A 27,142-nucleotide genomic window follows, 5' to 3' on the forward strand; every position below is an offset into this window, starting at 1 on the left:
TCCACCATTGATCTACCGGCTGGAAGTCTTGAAGCATTATTTCAACATATCACGCTGGACAAGCCGCGTCTTCTGATCTCTTAAATTGGGTCTCTTAAAGCTATAGAAGTCAAAAACAGGAAATTAAGTGTTGTAAGGTGGATTTGACTGAGTTTGGGGACCAAGTTGGAAAAAAATTGTTTCGCCAAGTGTTTTAAGTGCCGAGAGATTTTAAGTACAAGTCAGAGAAAAAAGGTGGAGAGCAAAACAACCAAAGGAAGTCAAGTCAGCGTAGATAATTGAACCATCATCAAATAGTGATGCTTTCAAACCAGGGGCGGATCTAAGATTTTCTCGAGAGGGGGGGGGGGGCGGTTTTTCCAAAAAAAAATTTTGCAGGCAAAATTTTGAAAAAAATAATCCAAAAAAGGCGTTTTTAGGCACTTTTTGGAAAATTTTGACCAAAATAATCGCGTTTTTTTGGGCGCGCGCGCTCCCCCCTCAAAGTTAGTATTTTTTGGCGTCGAAGGCGCCTTTAGAAAAAATTTAGGGTCGGTCGGCCAAAAATGGATTTCTTAAAAGGTACCTTTGGGTCGGCAGGGGGTCGAATTTCTGAGAGGGGGAGCGTCCGCCCCCACCCTTAAATCCGTACCTGTTTCAAATGGTATTTTCCATTCAACCTTTGATTTTCAAACCACTTTGTCTTGTTAATTCAAACAAAACTGCCTCCCGAATTTTCGTTAGTTATCGAAAACGAATATATTTCATAACTTAAGTTCGTAATTTAGGAGTTGAGTGCAGGAGGAAAAACTACAAAAAACTACTAAAAGTGCAGGAGGAAAAACTATCGAAAACGAATATATTTCATAACTTAAGTTCGTAATTTAGGAGTTGAGTGCAGGAGGAAAAACTACAAAAAACTACAAAAAGTGCAGGAGGAAAAACTATCGAAAACGAATGTATTTCATAACTTAGGTTCGTAATTTAGGAGTTGAGTGCAGGAGGAAAAACTACAAAAAACTACAAAAAGTGCAGGAGGAAAAACTATCGAAATCGAATATATTTCATAACTTAGGTTCGTAATTTAGGAGTTGAGTGCAGGAGGAAAAACTACAAAAAACTACAAAAAGTGCAGGAGGAAAAACTATCGAAAACGAATATATTTCATAACTTAGGTTCGTAATTTAGGAGTTGAGTGCAGGAGGAAAAACTGCAAAAAACTACAAAAAGTGCAGGAGGAAAAACTATCGAAAACGAATATATTTCATAACTTAGGTTCGTAATTTAGGAGTTGAGTGCAGGAGGAAAAACTAATTTAGGAAAGACTTAGAGGTCCACCAAAAATTTAGGCTCTTTTTCCTTTTCCCCACACCAGCGAAATTTAACTAGTAAATTTTTGTTCACATTATCGGATTGTTACATTGCGGACCAAATAGGCTATGACAAACATATTTGTTTTTCGTACTTAGCCTTGTAAAACCCCTCGTTACAGCATAAAATGGACGCATATGTGAGGTGGGGAAAAGAAAAAAGAGCCAAATTTATAGTTTGCGAAAAAAAACTCGTCCCAACTTTTGGTAGTTCCCTGCAGCATTGATTGGGTTTTTGGCCCTTTGCGAACCCCCACCTCACACGAGCATCATTTTATGGTGTAACGAGTGGTTTTAGAAGGTTAATTATGAAGACCAAAAATGATTGCTATGGCCTTATTAGTCCGTATGCCTATTTTCATAACAATCGAATAATGTGCAGAAAATATTCATTTTTAAAATTTGCAAGTGGGGGAAAAGGAAAAAAAAGCCGAGTTTTTTTAAGGACAATTTTTTGTTCACATTTTGAAATAAAAGCAATGAATAAGTTATCTAGAAAACGTTTGAGGCTACTAATTGATACTTTACGAGGAACCCTCACCCCCTAATAATTTTAGCTGTATGCTGAAATCCGTTTAAATAGACTTTTAGGAAATAAAATCAATTTTATGTACAGTCTTAAGCCTTTGACATCATTCGTAAATCATCTCTTTTCTACTCGCTACTCCCACATATGATATTCAGTTTTCAAAAACAATTTCCTATTGTCATAATGAAAGAAGTTTGGCATGGTGATCAATTTATTAGTTGAGAACATAATTAGTTGTTCTTCAAACTTTATATTGTAACATCAAGCATTTAGCCATAACAACACAAAAACAACTATAAAAACAGGAAAATTGATATGTGGGGAGAAGAGCTTGTAAATCTATTTATTTAATTAAATGGGCGGCTCTTTTCCAGTTCCCCCTTCAAAATACCGAGTTTTATGTTTGATTTACGTGTTATTACGGCTAAATGCGTGATGTTACGCTGTAAAGTATGAAGAACAAATCTGTTCAAAATTGTTGATTTGTTCACCACGCCAAATTTCATTGCATATTGAAAACGTTAAATAAACGTTTCAAAACTGAATTCGAAAGGGGGAACTGGAAAAAAGCCAAATGGGCTACCGTAAAATGATTTTTACATTTTGATTCATCGGTATAAAAATTAATTAAATCAATTTCAGCCTTGAGTATGTCAGAGCGGTGCTCTCGCTAGAGAATAAGAACAAAGTAACGCTACAACAAGAACAAAAGTGTTTTTCAAAAGTGTGAAATCTCTCACACGTTTAAATATCGGTTTTGTAGAAAAAACGGTTGATTTTTTGAAACCTTTACCGAAGTTATGCCGAAATGGTGTTAAGTGATGCTGATTTTTTGTTAATTTCGAGACAGAAATTTTCCGATAAAGGTTTCGATTGTCTAAAACACTTGTCAAACCCAGTTTTGTATATCGACAGCTTGAGCAAGCACAGTGGAGGAGTGCAAGCCAAAAAGCATGATCAATTGAACCCAAAATCATAACACAGAGGCGAAGCTTCGCTTCGCGAACACGACAAAAAAGCGGCTCTTTATAGTGCAAAAAGAAAAAGTAGAAACCAGCATCGAAGTAGTAAAAATGCGAGCACGTTTCGAATTCGAGCTACACCCTACTGCGACCTAAAGATTATCTGTCTCACGATTATAAATTTTCCAATGCTAGATCGCGATTATAGCAAAAGTGTCACCAAATAAGTGAACACTTTCCACTTTCAATGAAAACTTTTATTTGCGGGATAGGTTGGGAAAAAAGAAGGTTCGTACTCTTACACTAGCTGCTTGCTAGTGTAATGAATCAAACTCTCACAGGGGTGGAGGCACATAATTGGAGCTCCGCTGATTCTGATAAAGCTGCTGTTGCTGTTGCTGGGCTTGATATTGTTGTCTTGATTGATGCTGTTGCTTTTGTTGCTGCTGTTGGTAATGCTGAAAGGACTGTTGATGTTGCTGCTGTTCTGGTTGCCGTGACTGTCTTCCCCAGTTTGTACTCGGAGGCGGATTCCAGTCTCCGGAACCCGACACTCCTCCCATTGTCGGCTGCTGTTCCCTTCTCCCCATAGTTCCAGAGGAATATGTTTTGACTACAGGCGGTCCATGTCTATTGAGAGGGTTGTTGTCTTGATTGCGTTGATTCCCATATTCTTCGGGTTCCATGCCTTGAAGGCTCTGCTCAACCGGAACAAAAAATGAAAGTCCGTTATTTCCAACTCGGGTCTTCTGGGTATCAGCATTTCCAAATCCATTTGATGGCGCAGATAATGATCTTTTATGCGCCATTTAACAAACTGAGCAGTCCTAAAAACTCCTATTGTCTATGAATTTCATTTATATTGATCTCGTACTGAATGATCTTGACTATCCGCTAATGATTGTGTTAATTTAACTTAGGACTAGAAAAATATTCTGAAATGTATTATATACCACACGTGCGAATTGATCGATCATAAACCATTAACATGTCATAAATACTAAAAACCATCAGCATCCAGTATAACTTTAAGTATTCCTGGCTGTTTTCCACTCCCCCCAAAAAGTTTCAAAATTTCCATTTTTTCAGTATTCTTACGTGTCATTATGGCTGAAAACGTGATGTTACGATGTAGATATAAGGAAAATGTATTCACAATAGTTAGTTGGTTCAATATGCAAAATTTCAGGCTCTTTTCAACTTTCCCCTCACATTTCAAATTTTCCATTTTTTCTTTTCATTTTTTGGCTCTTTTTCTTTTTCCTCCCACCTGCAAAATTTCACTATTGAAATTTTGTTCTCGCTATCCGACGGTGGCTCTTTTCCAGTTTTTTTTCCTTTCAAAATACCGAATTTTATATTTGTTTTACGTGTTATTACGGCTAAATGCGTGATGTTACGCTGTAAAGTATGAAGAAAATTGAATTTGAAAGGGGGAAATTGGAAAAGAGCCCCGACGGTTACGAAAATTGGCAAATGAACTAATTAGGCCATGACAAACATGTTTGGTCTCCACGTCTAATATTGTAAAACCCCTCGTTACACCATAAAATTGATGATTATGTGAGGTGTGGGGAAAAGGAAAAAGAGCCATTTGTTTTACGCTTTATTATGGCTGAACGCGTGACGTTACTAAGTAAGATGTGAAGAACAAATGTGTTCACAATAGTTAGTTTGTTCACCATACAGAGTTTCATTACCTCATGACAACGTTAAAGTTGTTTTTAGAACTTGAAATTCAAATGCGGGGGGAGGGAGGGGTTGGAAAATAGCCAAATTTTATAACACTACCACGCATAATCACTTTTTCAAAACTAAAACGCAAATTTGGGGGAAGAAGAGTGAAAAAAAGAGCCCCAATCCCCACACTGCAGCCTAACACTGGTAACAACCCCGGTATTCACTACCTCCCATGTTTCTACACAGAAGCAATTCGATACTGAAAAAAATCAGCATTTTTAGGATGTTATAGTTTTTACGAGGATGTTTTTACAAAAATGATCCTAATTAGATAATCAACCCACATGCCAATTTTCATAACAACTTGACAACGTGAGCAGACGTTAAAAAAATTGCAGGCGCAAGGAAATGGTAGAGAATCCTAGCAGCAAGGTACTGGAAGGCAAGCTTCAACAAAACTAATCAACCGAACAAAAAAAAACAAAACATTTTCCTGGTATAAGCCGAAAAGTTTTGGTTAAACTAGTTCAATCTTCACACAGTTTAGATTTAAGTATTTAAAAGAGTTGCTAGGATGATACCGTGAACTATTCTAGGTACGTTCAACTAAAAATGAAAAAAAAATAAAAATGAAAATTAACTCAACAAGTTGTTCATTCGGAAATCGTTTCAAAACAAAAATGTTCAGCAGTAGCTCATTTCGATTAAAAAAAACACTTGACTGCAAGTCGTATTAAAACAATGTTACAAAGAAAAAGAGTAATGAACGCAAGTAAACATTAAAAAAGCAGACTTGGTTTAAAAATCTCAACTTTCGAATTTCAAAGAAAAAAATACATGCCCTCTTCAAGCTCTTTGAATTTCTAGAACAATTTATGATCGGCGCTTTTTTGATTACATGAGCCCATTTTGAGAAAACTGGATCAAGAGGTAAAATTTTTGTTCCGCTGGAAACCTAAAACTTAAATTCCACTTTCGAAACTAGAAATCGTTCACGTTTTCTCGCGCCATTTCCACATTCGTATTTGGAGAGTGCTTTGTACGTCACTTTCAGCAGACGAATTTCAATTGAACTCAAAAGTGCAAAAAAAAATCAGCAAGACCTATATAACTCTTCACTAAGTTCATTACTTTTAAAAAACTTTTTTGGATAAAGTTTGAAAAAGAATCTATTTCTTTGCTTCTAATCCGCCATTAAAATTGCCATACTTTTAAAATTTTATCTTAAAATAGTCGAAGAAGGTTTTCAAAACATGCTTGCAAGGTTTCAATAGACGCAATTGCATAGGAAAAATCAACGGAATCACATGAAAGAATTTGATCAGTCGAAAACTGAACCGATAGCTCCAGTCGAAAAATTGTGGAAGCCAAACAAATCGTAAAAACTTAATTGGTTCGAATAGAAATTTTCATAATACGATTGCAGAAACATGGATATGGAAAAATTGATATGATGTAAATTAACGATGCGAGCGTAAACCTAGAAAATCGCCCATAATTTTTATGCAAGTACAAAAATCAATTATTTATTCAAAAAAACCTGCAAATTTAAGTTTATAGCAAACAAAATGAACTTGGTAGCAAAATAGTAAAACAAAAGGCATAGTAAACTCAGATTAAATAATTACTTGCAAATTCGAGGAAAACATGAGATGAGAAAATTAGCAAAAAGTTGATGTTCTTCCAAAATGTAGGTACATTTATTTGCTGCTGGTTTCGCTAATTGCGTTCAGGGTGCGATTAGTTCTAGCTGGATTATTTAGGCAATACAGGCTAGACAAGATTAGCTAGATGTTGCCCATGCAGGACAGAAAATTTTGATCACAGTACTCATTGCTAAAAAATTGGAAAATGTCACTAAATAGATTTATCGAAAATAACCAACTTGTTTTGAAAAATATATATAATGACAAACAAAATGTAAAAAAGCTGCAACAAATTCCGAAAACACCTAAGCAGAAACCCTTTGAGCCAAAAAATTTAAGAGCTTAAAACCAATAAAAAGTTAACAAGTCCCCCACTCCCTCAAAAACACTTAAGCACAAAAAGTTTTTACTCTTGTCGAACAACGCAATAGGAGGCGATTGATGCAATATTTTGTAGGCTGAAACCTGTTAAGCCGGAAAAAAAATTGAAACTTTAACAAATTGAGATGGAATAAGTACAGTCAACAGAATTTTTTTCGCATGCAACGAATATGAAATTGTAACAAGCTCAAAATATTTTTTACAATGTTTTTAACAGAGCTGACCAGAAGATGAGTACAAGTGATGAGCCCTGTGACAAAGTTACTAAGGCGAAAAAGTCTAGTAACCGATGTGAACACACTTGCTACCGCAAGTGTAAATAACAGACCGACTGTTAATTTTAGTAAAATTTGTTCAACTCGGCAAATGATAATAAAAAAATCACTTTCACACATAGTAAAAAAACCAAGAGAACGCGGTTCAAACTCTAGGCATTAGGGTGCAAAGTCGTCCACATTACCTCAAGACCAAGTGTGAAGGAAAAGATCCTGAAATTTTTTTAGTTGAGAATGGAATAAAGTATAGCACCCGATTACAACTCAATTGCTTCCGCAAGTCATATGATACCACACTATACCCATTCACGAAAAATCGCTGAAGTATTTAACGGAGTTTAACTGAAGACAGGGGTATTTGATTGATGCTTAGAAACCACCATTTGAAAAACTGCACATTTTAATACTTAGAACAGCGTTCGTTAATGAAAATCGATCAAAATCCGATTCGTGCAAATTTAAGAAGTTTGGGTGATAATCTTTGAATATCAAATCCAAAAAAGATTATAAATTCCAAGACTGCTGATATCAGAGCAAAGCCCTGATTTTTCATTAACGTATCATTAACGATGCACTTTTTAGCAAACAAAAATGGAAAGTTGACAAACAATTGGATTCAAAAATTTAAACACATGATATGTCAATTCAAATTGATAGATTTTGAATCTAGTAGCGTATTGAAAAGACCAAATATTTTTCAGATACTTTTTTCTTCGAATCTGAAGTGAAAATATTGGAAAAAAAACTACAATCTCGTCAAGCTCTTTGAACTCCAGTTCTTTGAAAGTTCAGATGTATAGAAATTCAAAACAAGTGCTTAAAACACGGCAAAAATCTAGCGAACAATTGTAGTTATAGTTCGTGTATGTAAAAAAAGGCGCACGGCAGAAAACTAAAGCATAAATTGATTCGGCGAGAATAAGAAAACTCAGTTTGAGTTCTCCATAGAAAAAAAACGGAGACCAATAAAGTTAAATTTAAGTTATTGATATGAAACAAAAAAAAACAACATCGAAAACAGAGGAAAACTGTTTCAAATATAAGTCATATTTAAGTCTTGATTCTAATTTCAAAAGATTCTTCCTCGTCCTCCAATTCTTGATCAAAATCACCAGTCTTCGCAGCCTTCTGTGTTGTCTACAAATTGAGACATCGCTTTATTACTAAAATCGACCACTCTTATACCAGAACTCTGTCCACCCACAGCATATACGAATGGACTCTTGTAGCAACTGTCTACACAGGAGAGGTGTCCCATCTTCATGTTCTTGTCCTTGACACAGATGGGGATGTAATCTGTGAGGTTCCATAGTTTCAGATGGGAGTCCTCACTCACTGAGACTAGACACCCAGGGTAGAATCTGTCCTCGACTATTGCTGTGACACCTGTGAAAAAAAGATAATGAATATATCTGAAACAGTACATAATCCAGCCCTTTTAAATGAAACAACTACAAAAAATAAGCACCCAGTCATCAGAAGTCAAAAGTTTCTGAAGTCTTTTTGCGATTGAAGAACATGCCGAGAACTGCAGCCAATTCGTCTCGGGTTTCTTTTCCTTGTGTTATTTAGAGAAAAGTGGACTACTAGGTTAACTTATGTATTCCGCTGGCAATTTAGAAATTACCACGAAAATACCTTTCGTATCTTTACACGTTTTCTGTTCAATTGTAGAGTTTACTTTGCAGCTAACGAAAAAGAAATGCACTGAATTTAAAAAGAAATCTAAACTCAAAACAGTAATCAAATTTGAGCGTGAACTAATTTTATAACTTTTTCAGAAAAAATATGATCACGAACTATATACGAGTCTTCACCACGTTCATCGCCTCTTAGAAACGAAAATATACATATCGGAAATGGTAAATTTAGAATCACAGTAAAACTTTTTTTTTGAATATAAAGGGTTTTCAATAAGCAGACATGCTCAAAAAATGTCTGTTGGTTGATGAAAGAAAATTCAGACGAGTAAATTCAGAAGATGGGTTGTTTACCTAAAAAAATTCTACATCCTGATTTGATAACAATTACTAATACCAGATTCCTCACCGACGATCTTGAACAGACACTGAAACACCGCCACATGCATGCAGTCACCGAAGAGAGAGCCAACACAACAGAGTTTTGAAAACACCGACACCTGAACTTTCGAAAGACGAAGAAACGTTACAGTGGTTACAACAGAAGCATACTTTGTCAACTTAGGTCAGGTTTCTCCTGGAAACTAGCCGAAACCAGACAGAGAGTACAGCCGAACTTTGAAACAGAGCAGCAAGTGCAATATCGCATTGAAGACTGCCAACATCTTTTCAACTGTCCAGCCAATCCAATATCAGCTACTATCGCAGATTTGTGGAAGAACCCCCTATTAGTCGTGGAAGAACTCGCGGAAATTTTTTCCGAATAGTCAAAGGAGCAACAACAACATAACAATTGCTAGTCGCAAGATAAAAAATTAACAAACAAGCCGCGAAAAATCACACTTGAATTTGAGGAACTTTCAAAAACTTTCCTGAAAAGAACACTGAACAATTTTGAATCAAATTAGTCATTAAAAAATCTGGACAAGACAGACAACTGGATTATGGGATCCACCAACCGCCTGCCCCATTACTGCAAGTAGAAATTGTTTTAATAACAATAAATTAAATCTTCAAATAGCAACAAAAAATGTTATTTTTTTCCGAATGAATTTCCAACAACTACAATATATATAAATTTCATCAATTGACAAGCACGGACAAAAAAATCAAGTATCAATTATTTTCATAAACACACTAATCAGCTGCCACAATAATGTCATAATAAAAAATTCAAAAAAAAAAATTAATCACCCAATAAATCCAAGTTTGACACAGGCGAAGCTGTGCTTCGGAAACACTTACAAGAACACGACCAAAAAGCAGCTCTATCAAGTAAAATAAGAAGTAGTAATAAACCTCGAATTAGCAAAAACTCGGCTACGTGTAAGATTCGAATCTGCGACCTACAGAAATCAAGAAATTTTGAGTTTCACGCCCTATTCACTCAGCCACGCAAGCTTAACAACCGACAAACACTAGTCACGAATAAAGCAGCTACATATGCAAAATAAATTGCCAATGCGATTCTACAAAAGTGGCACCAAATACAAATCGCAACAATTTTGCAAGTAATAATTTGGAATACAACAAACTGAAGGCATCCATACTAACTTGCGTATAACAAATCGCGAAGCATAAAGCCACATTATGTATAAATCATGTATTTCAAAAAATTGCGAGATATATTGAATTACAAAATTTCTGAAATCGAGTTTTCATTATTGTTATGTTGTTTGAAACAAATAACTTTTTGTTATTTGATAAATTAAAAATGCATCAACTGTGTTAACTTAGGGTTAATACTATTCGAATGCCAAAACACATGCTATGAAAAATCTGTAAAGGTGCCCCAAAAGTGGCACCAACATTTGCGATTTAGGTTGAAGATAAAACAAAAATTACAGGTTCACTTCGTATTATCAATTTGGGGTAAACAGATTATTGTTTTGAGCTTAAAACTTTTTGAAATGCTTCATTGAGAAAAATCAACACAAGCGATATATCATTAACTAGAAGATTTTGGAGGCTCGTTTTTTCACAAGAATTCTGACTCCTATAGGGTTGTCAAGCAGCATTTAACCAATGGCTTCAATTTTTAAATAATAATAACCCAAAAATGTATCTCACCAATTCAGAATTTTGAATTAAATATGAGGCGTTAAATCATGATAAAAAATTAACTCCTTTCAATTCCCACCGGCAATATCTCCAAAACTAAGTTTTTTATACAACTTGCATGCTCTATACCGTATAGAGGTTTTTTCAATTTTCTTTTTGTTCCGAAAGCAAATTAACATTAGCCCTATTTGTGATTTAGGTGAATTTTGAAAAGTGAACATTTCGTTCAAAAAAGGTTAGCAATGTAGCTGTGTTTGTTCACACACTTGGCTACAAATTTCTGAAACTGTTAGACGTGGTATTCATAAAAAGTCTGTAGTTTATTGTTTATTTTTCAAAAACGTCATCACAGCAATCTTGCTGCTTTTTAGCAAATATATATTACAATTTTTGCAGCATGAAATTTGGGTTCAAAACGATGAAACTATAAGAGCAATCAAGTAGAACACCATATTGCAGAATAGAGGCAATATTAGTACAGAAGTACTCTAATAGTTGGCGATTGGTACAATGTCTTAAATTAAATACTACACCACATTGTTTTTCAAATCTTATTTTAACAAAATCATGTGCCTGATACACGATAGCTTCAGAAAAACACAGCCAAAAGACAAATGGAGAAGAGTCAATGAACGCAACTAAACAGTAAAAAAACCAACTTTCGAATTTCAAAGAAAAAAAACGGATCCCTCAAAGCTCTTTGAATTTCTAGAACAATTTTCGAGCAGTACTTTTTTAAAAATAAAATTGACCCAATTTGAAAAAACTGGCTCAACAAGTAAAAGTTTTATTTCGCTGGGAAATCTGCAAATTTAAAACCACTTTCGAAAATAGAAGTCGGACATGTTTTCATGACCTTTACACTTTTGCTCTTTGATTAGTGGAGTGAGCCTTCCTTTTAGCAAAGGAAATGAGCTGAAAGAGAAATCAAGTCAAACCGCGAAAAAGTAAATTTGACCCCGAATAAATTTTACAATTTATCCTTTAAAAAATGCTAAAAAAATTTTCGCGATCTATATCAGACTCTGAACTACGATCATCGACTCTTAAAAACGCCTAAAAACTTGCAGACAAGTTTAATAGTTATATTGTCCGATTTCAATTCAAAACAAATGAAATTATAATTAAGTGAATATATGTGACTTGCTCACTATGTAAAAATCTCTATATTGTTTCTTGGTAACCTGAACCTCGCCACGCTATCTTTAAATAGTGTCACTAACCTCTATCGCTAATGAGATTTACTATTCTTAAACAATCAGTAAATGGACCTCTCGATAAAAATTAAATTTGCGCTTGAGATCTGTCCAATTTTGTGTAATCGCATTCCAAATAATTGAAATGCTATCATTTTTGAAATCATTTGAAGTAAATATAATCACATTTGACAAGAAAGGCAAAGGACAAATTCCTTCCGTCATTTTTGTACCTTATTATTCGAGTTGCTAGCAAATTAGAGTTTTATTTAAATATAGTAATCTTCATATTAGTCGCTAAATAACGCTATACTACGCTTTCACCTACGCAATCGCCATCAAATCTCTGGTTCTGACCACATTTTTGCATTTAAACACAGAGTTCGACTAGGTCTAGGATTCGATCTGCCAACTACAGCAATCAAGAAATTTTGAGTTTCACGCCCTATTCACTCAGCCACGCACGCTCAATCACTGACAAACACTAGTCACGAATAAAGCAGCTACATGTGCTTCCAATGTAGCTGCTTCCAATGCGATTCAAAAAAACTTCCAATGCGATTCAACAAAAGTGGCACCAAATACAAATAGACACAATTTTGCAAGTAACAATTTGGAATAGAACAAAATGAAGGCATCCACACTAACTTTTCATGTAACAAATCGCAAAGCATCAAGCCACATTATGTATAAATTAAGCATTTCAAAAAATTGCGAGATATATTGAATTAGAAAGGGTGACTTGAAATATAGTTGAATCAGACTTAAGAATCTTTTTTCAACTCCCTAATTGTCTACTGTTGGCAAAGCGTTGATTCATCATAGGATAGGATAAGTGTCTAAATCCGCTATGTCTCTGCAAATACTGACCTTTCTCATGTGCTTTGTATTCAAACAGAACTTGTTCTGTGAATCGGAGGTCGATGGCTGCTATGTTTCCATTGGACTGTGCCGCATAGAGCTGATTGACAGATAAAGTACTCCACAAAATTGCTTCTATATTAGCAGAGAGCGTCCAGTTACAGGAAGCTTCTTGTGTACTCAGATCCAACAGAGTAACCTATAAACAGCATTTCAGTCATATTTTTAATGTTTTGAACCGGTGTCCGGTTGCAAGTTCACGGCATCATAGGCCAGCAACATGCATTTAAGACCAGCATACTAAAACCTATATTTGGTCAATTGAACTAGAACTAACTTTCTTGTCGAATCCGCCGGTGGCTAAAAGATAAGGCTCCACAGGGTGGAATGCGACAGATGAGACTTCTGCCTGGTGATGATTGAACACAGCCAGACAGTCTCCCTTCTCCAGGTCCCAGAATGCGACTGAGCTGTCCACACTGCCACTGGCCAGTCCCTTTCGGATGATGCTGTTCCAGGACAGAGAAGTCACAGCTGCCGAGTGGCCACTTAGCGTTTCCGCTATTCTGTTATTCTGCAAAATGCCTACACAAATTTGCACAAAAATATCGAACAAAATCATTTAACTTGTTTTTCTCAACACACCAGATTCTTAAATGAAGCAACTAACACTCTAATTGATTCTGTTTTCTGACAAGAAAAGCACTCCCAAGCCAACAGACAGTGAAATTCTTTGAGTTTTTAAAACCTTTAATCCTTGACAAATTTTCCTTAAAAGCCAATTTGAGAACTTTCTAATTTTTTTTATTGCGCCAGGAAACCTTAAAATTAAAAAACGATTTTAATGCTTTTTTTGAATGCGATTTTAAAACTTTCATTCATGCTTTTTTGCTCCATTTGCTTTCATGTTATTGAAGAGTGTAATTTATCTTCATCTGTCAGGTGAATAGGAAAAGAAATCGAAAGACCAGCTGGGAACATTTGAATTTGAGGATTAACAGCTTTTACCTGGAAAAAAGGAAAGCCATACTACCGAAATAAGTGTCTTCACTTCGTTCATTGACACTTAAAAAACCATACGTAAAAAAGTGAAATCTATTTCACTCCGTTCATTAACGTTTAACACAGAGGCTAAAAGTCGGTAAAACTAGATCGATCAAAATGAATAGGGCTATTTATGAAACAAAAAAGTCCAAAGAAAACAAACAAAGCGGTTACAAAGCCGAAAATACTTCAGCAGAAAATCTTTCAGCCGAAAAAAATCAAAAAGACTTATAAAGGGTCAATTTCCTCCTCAAAACTTATGAGCCCCCTTCTTAAAAACACAAAAAACATTAATTAATTGTTAAAAGGACATAGAGGCGAAGCTTCGCTTCGCAAAGATTTGCGAGAACACGACAAAAAGCAGCTCTATAAACTAGCAATAAAAAATTAGAAATAAGCCTCGAAGTGAAAAATCGGCTGCCTCTGAGATTCGAACCTGCGACCTAGAGAACAGATGCTATGCAATTTTCAATGCTACAGTGAAATTTCCAAATCAGTAAACACTTTTTTTGTGAGTTAGATTAGAAAAAAGAATGCTCGTAATAATACACTAAGCTGATCGCAAGTGTAAACAATAATAAGCCACTAAGCCGATATAATATAGGCGAAACCTATTAAGCCGAGAAAAAAAAGCTGGAAAATGAAAAAATTTAGGTCTTACAAAAAGTTAGTTAAGTCTCCCTCACCTTCAAAACACAGACACGCACACACAGACCTTTTTTCGGACGTTGAGAGACGCAATATGAGACCATTAAGCCGATATAAATAGGCCCCGAAACTTATCTAGCCTAAAAAACAAAAAGCTAAAAAAAAATCGTTCGTTGTAAAAAAATTGTTCGTTTAGTATTTTGTGCGATCCAGAGGTGAGATCATTTAGGGCAGAATGAATTTTTAAGCAAAAAAGACGAAAATACACGAAGTCAAGGCTAGTAAAACAATAGAAATAAATCAATCAAAACATTTCTTATGTTTTTTTTTAAAAACAGGTCCTTTCAGATTCGAACCAAGGACCTTTACCGTCCCAGGCGTATTCGTTACCTCCAGGCTAAGTATGATGGGAACACTACGAAACTTGATGAACATTATGAACTGAACTTAAATTTGACCATTCTGTTAACAAAGTTATTTATGGGAAAAAAGTCTAGTACCCGATTGCAAAACCCTTGCTTATCGCAAGGGTAATGATTCAAAGAAAAAATAGTCTATTAGGCTAGTTATTTATAGATGGTATTTGATAAAACAGTACTTTTTCTCTTGTGGAAACGGTTTATAAAGTAGGTACCACGAGGATAACGTCAAAATCACCGACATTTGAATTTTTCTGTACAAAAATAGTTCGGTCTCTAGGCTGCTTCTACAACAACTGAACAAATCGATCTCTACCTCTGGGAGCGCCCAGTTTGAACTGAGGCTGGATGGGTCCGATCTGGTCCACAGGCCATATCTCAATCTCACTCTTCACACTTCCCACTGCCACCATGTTTCCCTTTTTAGAGGGAGCCTGTCCGTTGTAGTCCAGCCACTCCAGGGCGAGGGGGAAGGCGGGCAGGAAGTAGTCGTGGTGAACAAACAACTCCTCCTCTTGTCTGTTGTAGAGGTAGATGTCAAGCCCACACACGTCACCTTCGCTCTCCACCTAAACAAATAAAGACACGGACAAAAAGTAGGAACCAGTCAGTTTCCAATACAAACGAAGACAGTGGTCACCCGCAAATTAAAAAAAGTTTCGGTGTGGATATAGAAAATGGTTCCACTATCAGAGGAGAAACTTAGCAGCAGTTTTGTTTTCGATTAAAAAAAAAAAAACTGCAATTTTTCCTGAAATGTGACAAATAACGCCACTCGGTAAAAAACACAATCTTCACACACCTTGCCAGTGATGAGCAAGTTATCCTGCTCGTTCAAATCCAACTCCTCCTCGTCCGAATTTGGATCAGTGGCCACGTCCAAATTGAGAAACTCGTCTTGTTCTACAACCGCAGTGCTGTAAAATTTATTGATGGATGATACAATGCTTGCAAACTGGTCAGGAGACGTTTCCACAAAACTACTCAAATCAGCAGACACTTGCTGCTCCTGCTCATTGTCTGAGCGGTCACTCACTATCTCCCCCTCGTCCATACCTGCCGGAAGCGGAAAAGCATGTCGGGTGGGGGCTGGGTCCAGTGGATCATATGTTGCCAGAACTGAAGAGGACCTAACAGTGTTGGCCTTTTCAGATTTGGGTTCTTTTTTAACCTCTTTCGAGCTCGTCTTAGTTTCACTTTTAACATCTTTCGAACCCGTCTTAGATTCATTTTTTACGTCTTTTGAACCTGTCTTAGACTTCCCTTTCTCAGACTCTTTAGTAACAGGAGAGCCTTTTCGTTTTTCCTTTTCTTTCTTGTCCTTTCTCTTTTCCTTTTTATGTTTTTTGGACTTATGCTTCTTTTCTTTCTCCGCTTTCGGCGACTTTGAAGCACGCGCATCATCAACAACTTTAACTTCTTTTTGGATCGTATCTTGACCGACGTTTGCATGCATTGCATCATCACATGGTTCTTTCGAGGTGCCAATGTGAGGCTCCGAATTATCTTCAAGTAGCTCTTCAGAAGGAATAGGTACCTCGTTGGTAGTCACGTCATCATTATCAGCCTTCTCTTCATTCTTAGTAGCAGCAGTAACTGAGAGCGTAGAAACATCTGCATCGTTATGACCATTTATCTTACCTGTAGCACCTTCAGAAACATCATCATTGCTCAATTTATTGCAACTGTTCGAGTCACCGTTCTCTGCAGTTTCGTTTTCTTCTGATTCCAATAGCTCTTCTTTAACTTCTATCGAGGGCGATTTTTCTCTAGCACCTTCGAGTTCATCGGCATCACCTAATCTCGAGTAAAATATTGACCATTTCAGTTGAGAAAATAATTTTTATATAATTTGAAGTTCTTATTTAAATGGTCAATACTTTCAAATGGCGCACATCGCATTTTCAAAGGAAACAATCATTTTGATTTTGAATATTCCAGTCTTTCAAATTGAGTTAAATTATATCCTTTTTCAAAAACATGTCAACTTCTTAGTGAGTTCGACTCAAAACTTAGATAGGATCACTTGATCAAACATTCCAAAAAAATTTATCTTGCTTTTTAATTTTTTTTGTTTGAAAAGCCGAATATATTCTGTGATGCACGCCGAAGGAATAGTTGGTCATTTTACATTAGCTCATATGAAGATTGATCAAAGCAAACCCTCTTCGCTCAATTTTTGTCTCTTTGGTTTAGTAGAGTAGTCAGTAACAACCAGTATCGACTGCATAGACTTCTGAGTTTTACTCCTCACATAAAGTTCTGTCTTATCCGCTTCCGAATCACTTTCGAGTTTTTTCTTGATTTTCGGCTTAATCTCTAATTGTTCTTTGCGTTCGTCGGCTTCGAACGTGATCTTCGCGGTGTTAATATTTTTGGCGATCGACTTCAAAAACTTCTGCAGTTCTGGTCTTGTGTCAATTGTAACATGAACTGGTTCCGGTTTCAGCCAGCTCTGGGCATAAATATTTCCAAGCAGTCTTGAAAATTCTTCACTGGTAAAATCATGAACTGAAGTTTCTTGTTTGGATATACCTTTCGGTACGAATTTACAACACGTTACAAAATTTGTCATTTTCCGTATTCTTTTTCTGCATTAATCTGAAAAAATACTAAATTTGCCAATTTCTCATTGTGCTCAAAAATAAAAATAAACATAATATGAATAATCGACATTGAATTGATTTAATCATCATTCTATAGATTTTTCCTTAGTAGAAAAGTATTACCTTGTGGTATAAAATTATTACCTTGCAAGTTTACTTTGGTTCATCACTACGTATGAAGTTTTATTTGTGGTGCGTACTTTTTACTAAGAAGAATTATTTAGATCTAACCTCTCAAAAATAACTCGGAAAGCTTCTAGAAGCAATCTTTTTATCATGTATTTTGCGTCAAAAATAACTCGGAAAACTTGCAGAAGCAATCTTTTTATCATGTATTTTGCATTTCTTAATGTTTTGTTCAGTTGTGAAATAAGTACCAGGTGCTCGGTTTTTATAGGTATATTCACGATTGATTTTTTGCCTGGTCGTTCAAACTTTGATGATGGGTGACTACGTAGTCAATTAGGGCTTTCGAGTGGATAGGAACTGTTTTATTCGAGCTTGAAATCGAGCTTATAGTGTGTAAATTTTTTTACCAACAATCTCTTGCTCGTCGATATTTAGATAATTTAGGTTATAGACTTCTTTAGTATTCTAGAAGACTTAATATTGTGTATATAAATCGATTGAATATGCACACAGTTCTTTTTATAGAATCAATATTCTTTACTTTGCTGAGATAATGCAACAAACTTTATAGAAAACTTTTCAGTTCTATTAGACGTAGCTTTGAATTCAACCTACGCGCTGTCAAAATTTTTACGCAACGTACTTACACCTTGACATATCCTCGGGTCGAAAATTTCTATAACTAAACAGCCTCAACAACTGGCTTAAGATCAGAAATCTATCTCTATCAAAAGACAAATCACATCTAACTTTTCAACATGAACTAATGAGTTTTACCTTGAACCAAAAAAACCAACCCAAAAAATTTAGGCGTTAGTTGTGAAAACCAGCTGAACTTTCATCAAAATTGCAAAAACAACCTACGACAAATTCCAGAAAAAAAAATACTCTCATAAACTTGCTGGCCTAACCTGGGCTTGCTCCAAAGAAGCACGTAACAAAACCTGCAAGGCAATTGGGAAGAGTGTCTTGAACTATGCAGCTCCCATTTTGACCCCTGCCCTAAATTGCATCAACTGGCAGCGCCTTCAGGTGAAACAGAAAAATGCACTAAGAACTACAACAGGGTGCTGACGAATGAGTGGCGTCCAAATTGCATCAACTGCCAGCGTCTTTAGGTGAAACAGAAAAATGCACTAAGAACCACAACAGGGCGCTGACGAGTGAGTGGCGTCACACATCTGCAGCACAAAAAAAACTTCCGGTCCGAAAACACAATCATGCTCTCAAAGCAGTTTCTGCTCGGCTGCTACAAAGATCAAACTATCATACTATCAACTACACAAGTTTCAAGAGGAAAATCAGATCCACACTCGAACATCAAGCTTCTCTAAGCATGATTATATTAGGAATATTACAACTTCACACATCAGAAGTTTCTTAACAAACAATCTAATCTACTTGGCAAAAAACACTACTATTATCAGCAAACGAAAGTAATTTCGACCGGAACACCAGATATACACTATCACAAATTAGATCCGGTTTCTCGATTTATATAAATAGTTACCATCTTAGACTAACCAACAAAGTACCCAAACTTTGGTGCCCGAGTTGTTACATAGGACCACACACCAACGAACATCTCTTCAATTGCCGGGTACACCTTACTTCCCTTACCAACGAGATCTTGTGGGAGTATCCCGAAGAAGCTGCCAAACATACCTCACATATCAGGAGTTTTTCTCGGTTCTCCCCAGTAAGTAAAACTGCCAGCTTCAGCCGAGCATGGACTTTAACTCAGTTCTTCTCACGCCAAAAAATCTGGCACATCAAACCTCACTCTTGGGCGTGCTACAAAGAGAGGAGGCGTCGACTGCAGACTTTGGTCGGGTGGTTCCCCGTATACATCGATTTTGCCCCTACATACCCGGGGGAACTGCAATGATAGATAGACAAGACGAATTTTGGTTATGAGCATCAATTTCCTAACTCTCACTCTCTCTTTATCTCTCAAACATAATTGATCTCTCCAATTCAATCAGAAATTCGGGCACAGATAGATGCAGCTATAACAATAATACAATCAAATCGTTCGTTGACACTTTAAATTTTCAAAATGGAAACTACTTAAGGTGCAAGGATGTGGAGGGCTTTTTCAGAAGCTCAGGTAAAATGTTAATTGGAAAATTTGTACCATCATTCTTCTGTGGCCATTTTATTGTATCTAAAAATGCTCATAACCAACCATGATAACAAAACGCACGCCTTCGGAAGGAGATCCTGTTTATGAGACATACTATATGCAAGTCTATAAATAACTGCACCTTAAAATACAATACCACAAACAAAAAACATAGCTAGCAGACAGTTGGAGAAGAGTCAATGAATGCAAGGAAACATAAAGTTAATTAACTAGTTATTCGAAAAAAAAGAACATCATTGTCGAATTTCAAAGAAAAATTTGCTGGCCTCAAAGCTCCATGAACCAATTTACAATTTTTAATGTTAAACAAGTTGTTAACCCGAAAAAGTCGTTATTCCAGTTTGATAACGCTTGCTAATCACAAGCGTAATTAAAACTTAATGATTCGAAGAAAAATGGTCTTTTAGCTTAGTAATTGTGGAGAAACATACAAATATGGAGGAACCTTGTATTCGGGTATTTCTTTTGTTTTCCACGCAAAAACCAAGTGCCGCAAATAATTAGCGGAATGGATCGAATGATATATCATACTAAAGACCTTTTGATCGTGATTCAAACATTAAAAATTTTCAAAACGCAAGGAGCCAGAAAGTTAATTGACTAGTTTTTCAAAAAAAAACCAATCATTGTCGAATTTCAAAAAAAATATTCTCGCCTCAACGCTCTTGAAACTTCAAAAACAATTTGTTCGTGACACTTTTTTGATTTCAAATAGTTCATTCTGAGATAACTGGGTCAGCAGGTAAATTTTTTTACCTGCTGGGAAATCTGATAATTGAAATCCCTTTTCGAAATTAGTAGTCAATCATGTTTTTCGTCACCTTTATGCTTTAGCTGACGATTGTGGAGTTTGCCTTCCTTTTCACAAAAGAAACTGAAAAAATCAAACGTCTAAAAATCAAATTTGAGCCTAAAAAAAACTTTTCCTGAGAAAAAAGTCATTACGACCAACATAAAAGTATTCACTACGTTCAACGAGTCATTTTAATTTGATTTTATTTATCTGCTTCTTGCTTTTAACGTGCTCGAGGTATATTTTAACCACGCTTGAGGTATGTATCTACGATATCGACGTACACTTCGAGTTTGTGCTCTGACACAGATCAATAGTCGAACACTTTAAAAGTCGAAAGATAAAGTTAGCACCTTGACTTGGAGAAATCTACAACTGATTTGCTTATAAACTAAATCATATGCAGCTACGCATTAAAAACTGCTTAAGAAAATCTACTAAACGCAATGTGATTATTTTCAATTAAAAGGTTGAAAAGGTCCCTATAAATGATTTCCCTTTCGCTAGAAGTCGGAACAGAAAAATGAAAAATTTTACACTAAATGGAGAAACTAAAACTAGTTTTTTACTTATAGGAGAAATAGATATTGTAATCAAACATTGTAATCTGATTCAAGTTGTTTCATTATTAGCTCTTCCGTTCGCTTGTGGACCATTCTCTGTGGCTCTATTTGCGCGACCCAATGTCGACCCGGTTGCATGATAAGATGCCTCGTCCGAAAAAGGATAGAGGGTGTAACAGTTCCAGTCGATGATGTGAACTCCGAAGAGGTAATGAGATAGCTTACGTAGAGCGTCCTTCTGTAGTGTGCAGTCAATTATCTGCACTGTGACCTGAAAGAAATGTATTAGAAATTAACACATACAAAGCTGTTGGTCGCTTTGCAAGCAAAAACTTAAAACAACAACAGTAACCGATTATTATCGGTAGAACAAAATAAATTTTCTTTTTTAATATTCTGCAACAGTGCTTTGCTTTCGAACTTTTGGATTTTAGTTTGACCTTATCAGAACGACAGTTATTCTTATTACGAGGAAAACAATATTGCTTCAAACAATACCTTAAAGCCGAAGGGTAAGTGAGCCAACATTACTCGGGTATTCACACACAGTTGAGCCGGAAAAAAAATACGTCATAAAAAATTGAGAGCTGAGAAAATAGCAAACATGCGCAATTTAAATCTCTTTTTATTAAATCTCGCAAATTAATTATCTCTTTTGATCCTTCAATCGGTGAAACGAGGCAACCAAGCAGACAAAAAATCAGCTAAATAATTTTTTTCAGCAAAAATTACAATGAAAAACTTGCAAAAAGGTCTGATTCGAACTATCAACATATTGGGAATAATTCCAACACTTTACTTCTGCTTAACTAAGCACACAAGAAAAGGAAGTCATATTTGCGGAAAATACGTCCAGAACACAATCGATGACGTTTCATGAAAAATCAAAAAATTTCAAGTCGCAACTGAGCCGATGAAACAACTGAGCCGTAGAACTGAAATTATTGTAGCGAAAATTTTCAACTACAAATTCTATTTTAAGAATTTCAGATTTTAAGCGATCCGGAGGGAAGCAAAAAAATATGTTTGCCATGAAACGACTCAAAATCAGGTCATTAAGCCGGTGTAAAAAATAACCCTCAATCAATTGGGACTATCAATTGTGCCTATTTAAGTCTTAAAATGAAAATTTAAGTTTAATCCTGAAAATGGAAAATATACGTCAAGGTAAGTAAAATTACAAATTGCAGGAGTAAATCAAAACACTAAAAGCAATTGCAATGAAAATTGCATGCAGCAAAAAATCGAAGATGTGGCAACCAGTGAATTGACCGCTTATGGGAAAGCCGCTTTTCGCCGCTTCCGCTTTTTTCGAAGCCGCTTTTCGTTTTTACCGCTTTTCTAAATTATAGATCTCCGCTTTTTAAGAAAACAAACAAGGAAATATTAATTGAATTAAATCAATTGGTTAAAAGTACAGAAGATTCTCGAGAACTTTTGCGCCCAAGGGACTACTTTTTTTTGAGAGAATGTTTCCGCTGGCAGAAAAAAGTCTCTCGACAGTACCTGTGTCAGGGCTCACAGAAAGGGCGTTGAAAACAAAGTTATGTATGCTTTCTGGATAAGTCAGCCAAAAATGAAGTGGGTTGTTGATTTTGACAATGGGCGAGAATAAGTAACTCGACAAGCGCTCTGCAACATTTTTATGTGTGAATATTCGCTTTTCTGAAAATGAGTCGCGCTTTTCTGCCGCTTTTACAAAAATCATTCCTCTTTCACCGCTTTCGCTAATTTCAACTGGTTTACCGCTTTTTCCGGCCGCTTCCGCTTAAAGCGGTCAATTCACTGGTGGCAACTAAGCCAGCCAACATTAGCAGGCAACTAAAGGCAGACAATTTTGAAAAAGAATGTTTCCCGTTTGGAAACATAAACGGGTCCTGGTCAGATTCTAACTCACTTTGCTTTCCCAGCGCTATCGTTACCTCCAAACCAAGCTTGCTGGAGAAGATGATAAACAATTTGAATTCATTATGAACGATGAATCTAAGTAATTCTGTTAAACAAGTTGTGAACCCGAACAAAATCTATATTCTGATTTGATAACGCTTGCGATTGATCGCAAGTGTTACAAGAAAAAGTCTAAAAGCCTGCAGCCGTGCTAGGTAAATAAGACATTAAAACATTAAGGCGAATGACATTAAGATAAAAAATGAGAGTAAAAACAACGAACTGTTCAAATTTAAGCGAACTCTATTGAAGAGTTTGTGTGTAGCGTCGTCTTAAGGTCCCACAAAAAGAATTCATCGCTTTAACAGCTGCTGTATTATTTTTCGGACATCCCGGCAGCAAAACCCTTTAGTAATAAAGAACTAGAAATAAAATCTTTCGAGTAACAGAATATTTACTTTACCTGCCATTGATCTTCCCAGTTTTGATGAACTGCTGCACAAGCTTTGCTTGAGGCAAGCCCAAAAAACTTTTCGATCATTTCCACCAATTTGCTTTCATCTCCAATTTGAGAATTACCATGAAAATATTTCTTTATCCAGAACTGTACAACTTTGATATTAGCGAAAGATGGGTTCGCAACTTCTAAAGGGATTGGAACTTCCGCAAGAATTGAGGATCGTCTCAAAGAATTCAGATCGTTTCCAGAAGTTGATCGCGATAGAGAAAGAATATTCAGAAGCGGTTCAACCGCATAAAACTCCGCCTCAGACAGAAGGTAGTCCAACGACATGTGTTCATCTAAGTATAGCTTGCCTGTACGTAGGAAAGAGAGGATTTTCTCGAAAGGGGCTGGGTCCCTGTCAATGAAATAGCTGCCGGCCGTATCTTTTGGCCACAGAAAAGACCCATCTGCTTCTTTTTCCAAAAGCTTTGTCAGCACACTGTTGGCACCCGATTTTCGTAGAGTTGTCGAAGATGTGCTGAATGTTTTACCACCAACATTAAGCGAAACAATACTCATTTTAAAAGAACATTTACACCTTAAAAAATTTAAGCCAGAATGATAAACACCGAGGCGAAGCTTCGCATCATATGCGATACAACTTTGACATCGCAGCAGCAAAACGTCGATAACTTCCGAATCCGACAGCTTGTCAATAACTTCAGAAAAAAAAATTGAAAAAGTTGCATGTGCAATATGGGCGTTATCTTCTACAAAATTGTATTACCATGCCGAATTTCCTTTTATTTTTTTTGCAAAAGTGGTTGTTTTGCAGTTCTTGTTTTTTGCAAAGTGATTTTTGGGAATAGTGCGATCGAATTTTCAGAAACTCATTTCAGAAATTCGATTGTAAAATTGAATGATACCCAATTTTTGTAAGCATTTCTACTGGCAGCCAAAAACCACTTGGTGTTTCGTCCGCTCTCCTACAAGCTTTACATGCTTATTTAGTGTCAGCTGTAGGAGCGAAAGAAGTTACCTCAAGCCATATTTCTATTTTGGAGCACGAGAATGGAAGGATGAAACATCCTATCCCTCTCCCCGGACAAAAATATCCATTGATTTTCCCGTCGATCACATACATGATATTAAGTTAAGCTGGGATGCAGGATCCCATAATGGCCCTTCCTGGGCTGCCCAAAAAGGATCACGTTAGTCATTTTTGATGTAATTCAAGCTTTGGCGGTCCACGTCCTGAATCCTTAAACTGGTTTTCCTGGTGTCTGACGTCATTCCTTTAACCACTCCATGTGCCAGTCGATAATATTGGGAAGTTTGACCTTGAGTTGAATGTTTAACCTTGATTTTTGGAGACGAAAGTAACTTTTTAAAATTTCGAATTGAACCTATCATGCTCAAGTTTCTCGCGACAACTAAAAATACGAAAAAAGGTCAGAGAGAAGATTCGAGTTATAATCGCGGGAAAGTTGCTGGAAAAAACGAGTAAAATAGCTAATCGCAAGTTTACCAGAATTATGCAAAACGAGTAGAGCTATCGTGTTTTCGATAGGAAATCAAGAATTCAAGAAGAGCGATAAAGAAGAACAATCAATTGGACCATAGTTATACTTGAATGCAGCTGCCCAATGGTCCGGAGGGAAAAACTTCTTGAGTTTAACTTATTTCTTCAAAACTTCTTGAGTTAAACTTAATTACCTTAAATCAGTTCTAGAGTTGCTTTACCATTATTAGTTATTGAATTCTAGAAGTCGTGTCGGTAGGTGAGTATCTAGTTCAAATTTCTTGAGTGTATTTTACGTGATGATGTTGAGTTACGGCGAGTTTTTAGGTTGATCCATCTGAAATGGATCAAAGTTCCATTGTCCAATAAAAACTAACCGTATACTTAAGTTTTCGACTCTGTTTTTAAAGGCGTTCGAGTGTTTTAGGTATTTCGAGACTTGACCATGGGGGCGTTCTTATTTGTGCCAGTCGGTCATATCTGGAAGTTTGACCTTGAGGGACACAAAAATACGTGATTTTCGAGTGAAGTTTTATTTTTCAAAGTTTCGAATGGAGCCTGTCATGCTCAGTTTTCTCGCAACAACTGAAAACAAAAAGTGAAAAAGGAGAACGACCGAATTTACAATTGCGGGAAAATACTTAAGAAAACAGCAGGAAATTGCTATTCGCAATTTTCAGATACAAAGTAAGACACGAGTAGAGCCGTCTTATCCTGAAATAGGAGGCGAGATAATCACGAGAGAAGAGAGCAATTATTCAAACTGAACCAGAGTGAACCTTCAACGGAAAGGTGGACAGCTGGAGTGTCCCAATGGTTCAGACTAAAACTTCAATTCTGGAGTCTAAACTTATTTCTGTTATTAAAAGTGATTAGTATTGAACTTATCAAGTTATCTTATTTAATTCTCGAGTTGCTCATTAATTTAATTACTCCTTATCCTCGAGTGCGTCAACATGTGAGTTCCTAATTTAACTTTCTCGAGTGTGTTTTATGATTGTTATGTTGAGATAAGGCGAGTTTTAGATTGATCCATCTGAAATGGATCAAAGTTCCACTGTCCAATAAAAAGTAACTTAACGGATTGTTCCGACCCTGTTTTTAACGGCGTTCGTGTATTTTGGGTATTTTGAGACCTAAGTATGGGAACGTTCTTATTTTCTAGAGTGGGGGGATATTTTGGTAGTAGCCTTTAAGCTGTAACGGGTTCTAGTCTCATGTCGCAAGCTAACCGAATTGGCTCCGACCGTTCTTGAGGTAGAAAAACACAAGAGATAGTGTCCCTGACTCTTGAGCCAATGATTATAGGGCCTATTTTTCTTAAGCCTCATATGTGACCGAAGTAGGCGACTGTTACATAGTGTTTTTATGGCGCTCCTGGGTGTTTTTACGACATCATGACTACGGAGTCGAACCCACTTGACACAGCTCCGGGCTGCATGCCCATTCTAGAGTACCGGTGGTACGGTTCAGCGGGAACGTGTAAACCTTCCGGTTGTACCGTGATAGCTTTTGAAGAAAACTTGAGAAAACTTCCTGGTACGCTCCCCGAACGAGGCCTAGCTAACCGAGTAAGGGGGGGGGGGGGTAACTAGGGGGACAAAAACACCAGCAAAAAGACAAAAAACGAAACAAAAACAAGAAAAAAGTACAGAAAAAGGAACAAAAACCATAAAACAAAAAGACAGTGACTTTGATACCGGATCATTTGGATCAAACCTTTATATTAATTAAATAGTATACCCATACTGTTTTATACGACCGATCGTTTCGATCAATCTAGCAATTTAAACCAGTGACTTGGGGGGCGTTGTTAAGGGTTTTCAGATAGATTGCAACCTAGCCGGACCACTAGGAGACTTGACTGGAAAGGGTGACCAGCCGAGTGGGAAAGTGGTTCACAAGGATCGAACCGGACCACTAGGAGACTTGACTGGAAGAGGTGACCAGCCGAGTGGGAAGGTGGTTCACAAGGATCGAACCAGACCACTAGGAGACTTGACTGGAAGAGGTGACCAGCCGAGTGGGAAAGTGGTTCAGAAGGACTGAGCTGAACCGACTGGAAACTTGACTGGAAGAGGTGACCAGCCAAGTGGGAAGGTGGTGCTGCTGTCAAGTGCAGAACGGAGACAACCAGCACGGGATCACTACAAGAGGACGCACAGGGGTGTTCTCAAGTTGGGCAAACGGGTATCGTTAGAATCCACATTACATTATAGGAGATAAGTGTAAAATTGGATAAGTGGAGCCCCATTGTTTTGAGGAAGTTTTTACACAAACAGGCCTGGAAACAGGTCTACGGTTTTCTCTCGAGAGGTTTAGCCCCCGGCGCTTAAGGGATTTTTCGGCTTAAGAGGGGG

The 27,142-nt window shown here is 36.7% G+C and overlaps 2 protein-coding genes across 2 annotated transcripts; both read right to left on the reverse strand.

Annotated features, from left to right (window-relative positions):
• Positions 1–7,798: 7,798 nt before the first annotated feature.
• On the reverse strand, positions 7,799–17,300 carry LOC134839264 (periodic tryptophan protein 1 homolog). The gene is made up of 6 exons (XM_063854762.1): positions 16,855–17,300; positions 15,494–16,488; positions 15,008–15,260; positions 12,918–13,165; positions 12,590–12,779; positions 7,799–8,208 (listed from the first exon to the last, which is right to left on the reverse strand). Exons 1-6 carry the CDS (start codon positions 17,264–17,266, stop codon positions 7,931–7,933), a joined length of 2,376 nt encoding a protein of 791 aa, XP_063710832.1. The 5' UTR covers positions 17,267–17,300; the 3' UTR covers positions 7,799–7,930.
• Positions 17,301–20,977: 3,677 nt separating this feature from the next.
• On the reverse strand, positions 20,978–23,839 carry LOC134839710 (uncharacterized). Its single transcript, XM_063855332.1, has 2 exons — positions 23,279–23,839; positions 20,978–21,199 (listed from the first exon to the last, which is right to left on the reverse strand). Exons 1-2 carry the CDS (start codon positions 23,837–23,839, stop codon positions 20,978–20,980), a joined length of 783 nt encoding a protein of 260 aa, XP_063711402.1.
• Positions 23,840–27,142: the final 3,303 nt, after the last annotated feature.

Source organism: Symsagittifera roscoffensis, chromosome 2 (assembly GCF_963678635.1).
Source record: "Symsagittifera roscoffensis chromosome 2, txSymRosc1.1, whole genome shotgun sequence".
Taxonomy (NCBI): domain Eukaryota; kingdom Metazoa; phylum Xenacoelomorpha; order Acoela; family Convolutidae; genus Symsagittifera; species Symsagittifera roscoffensis.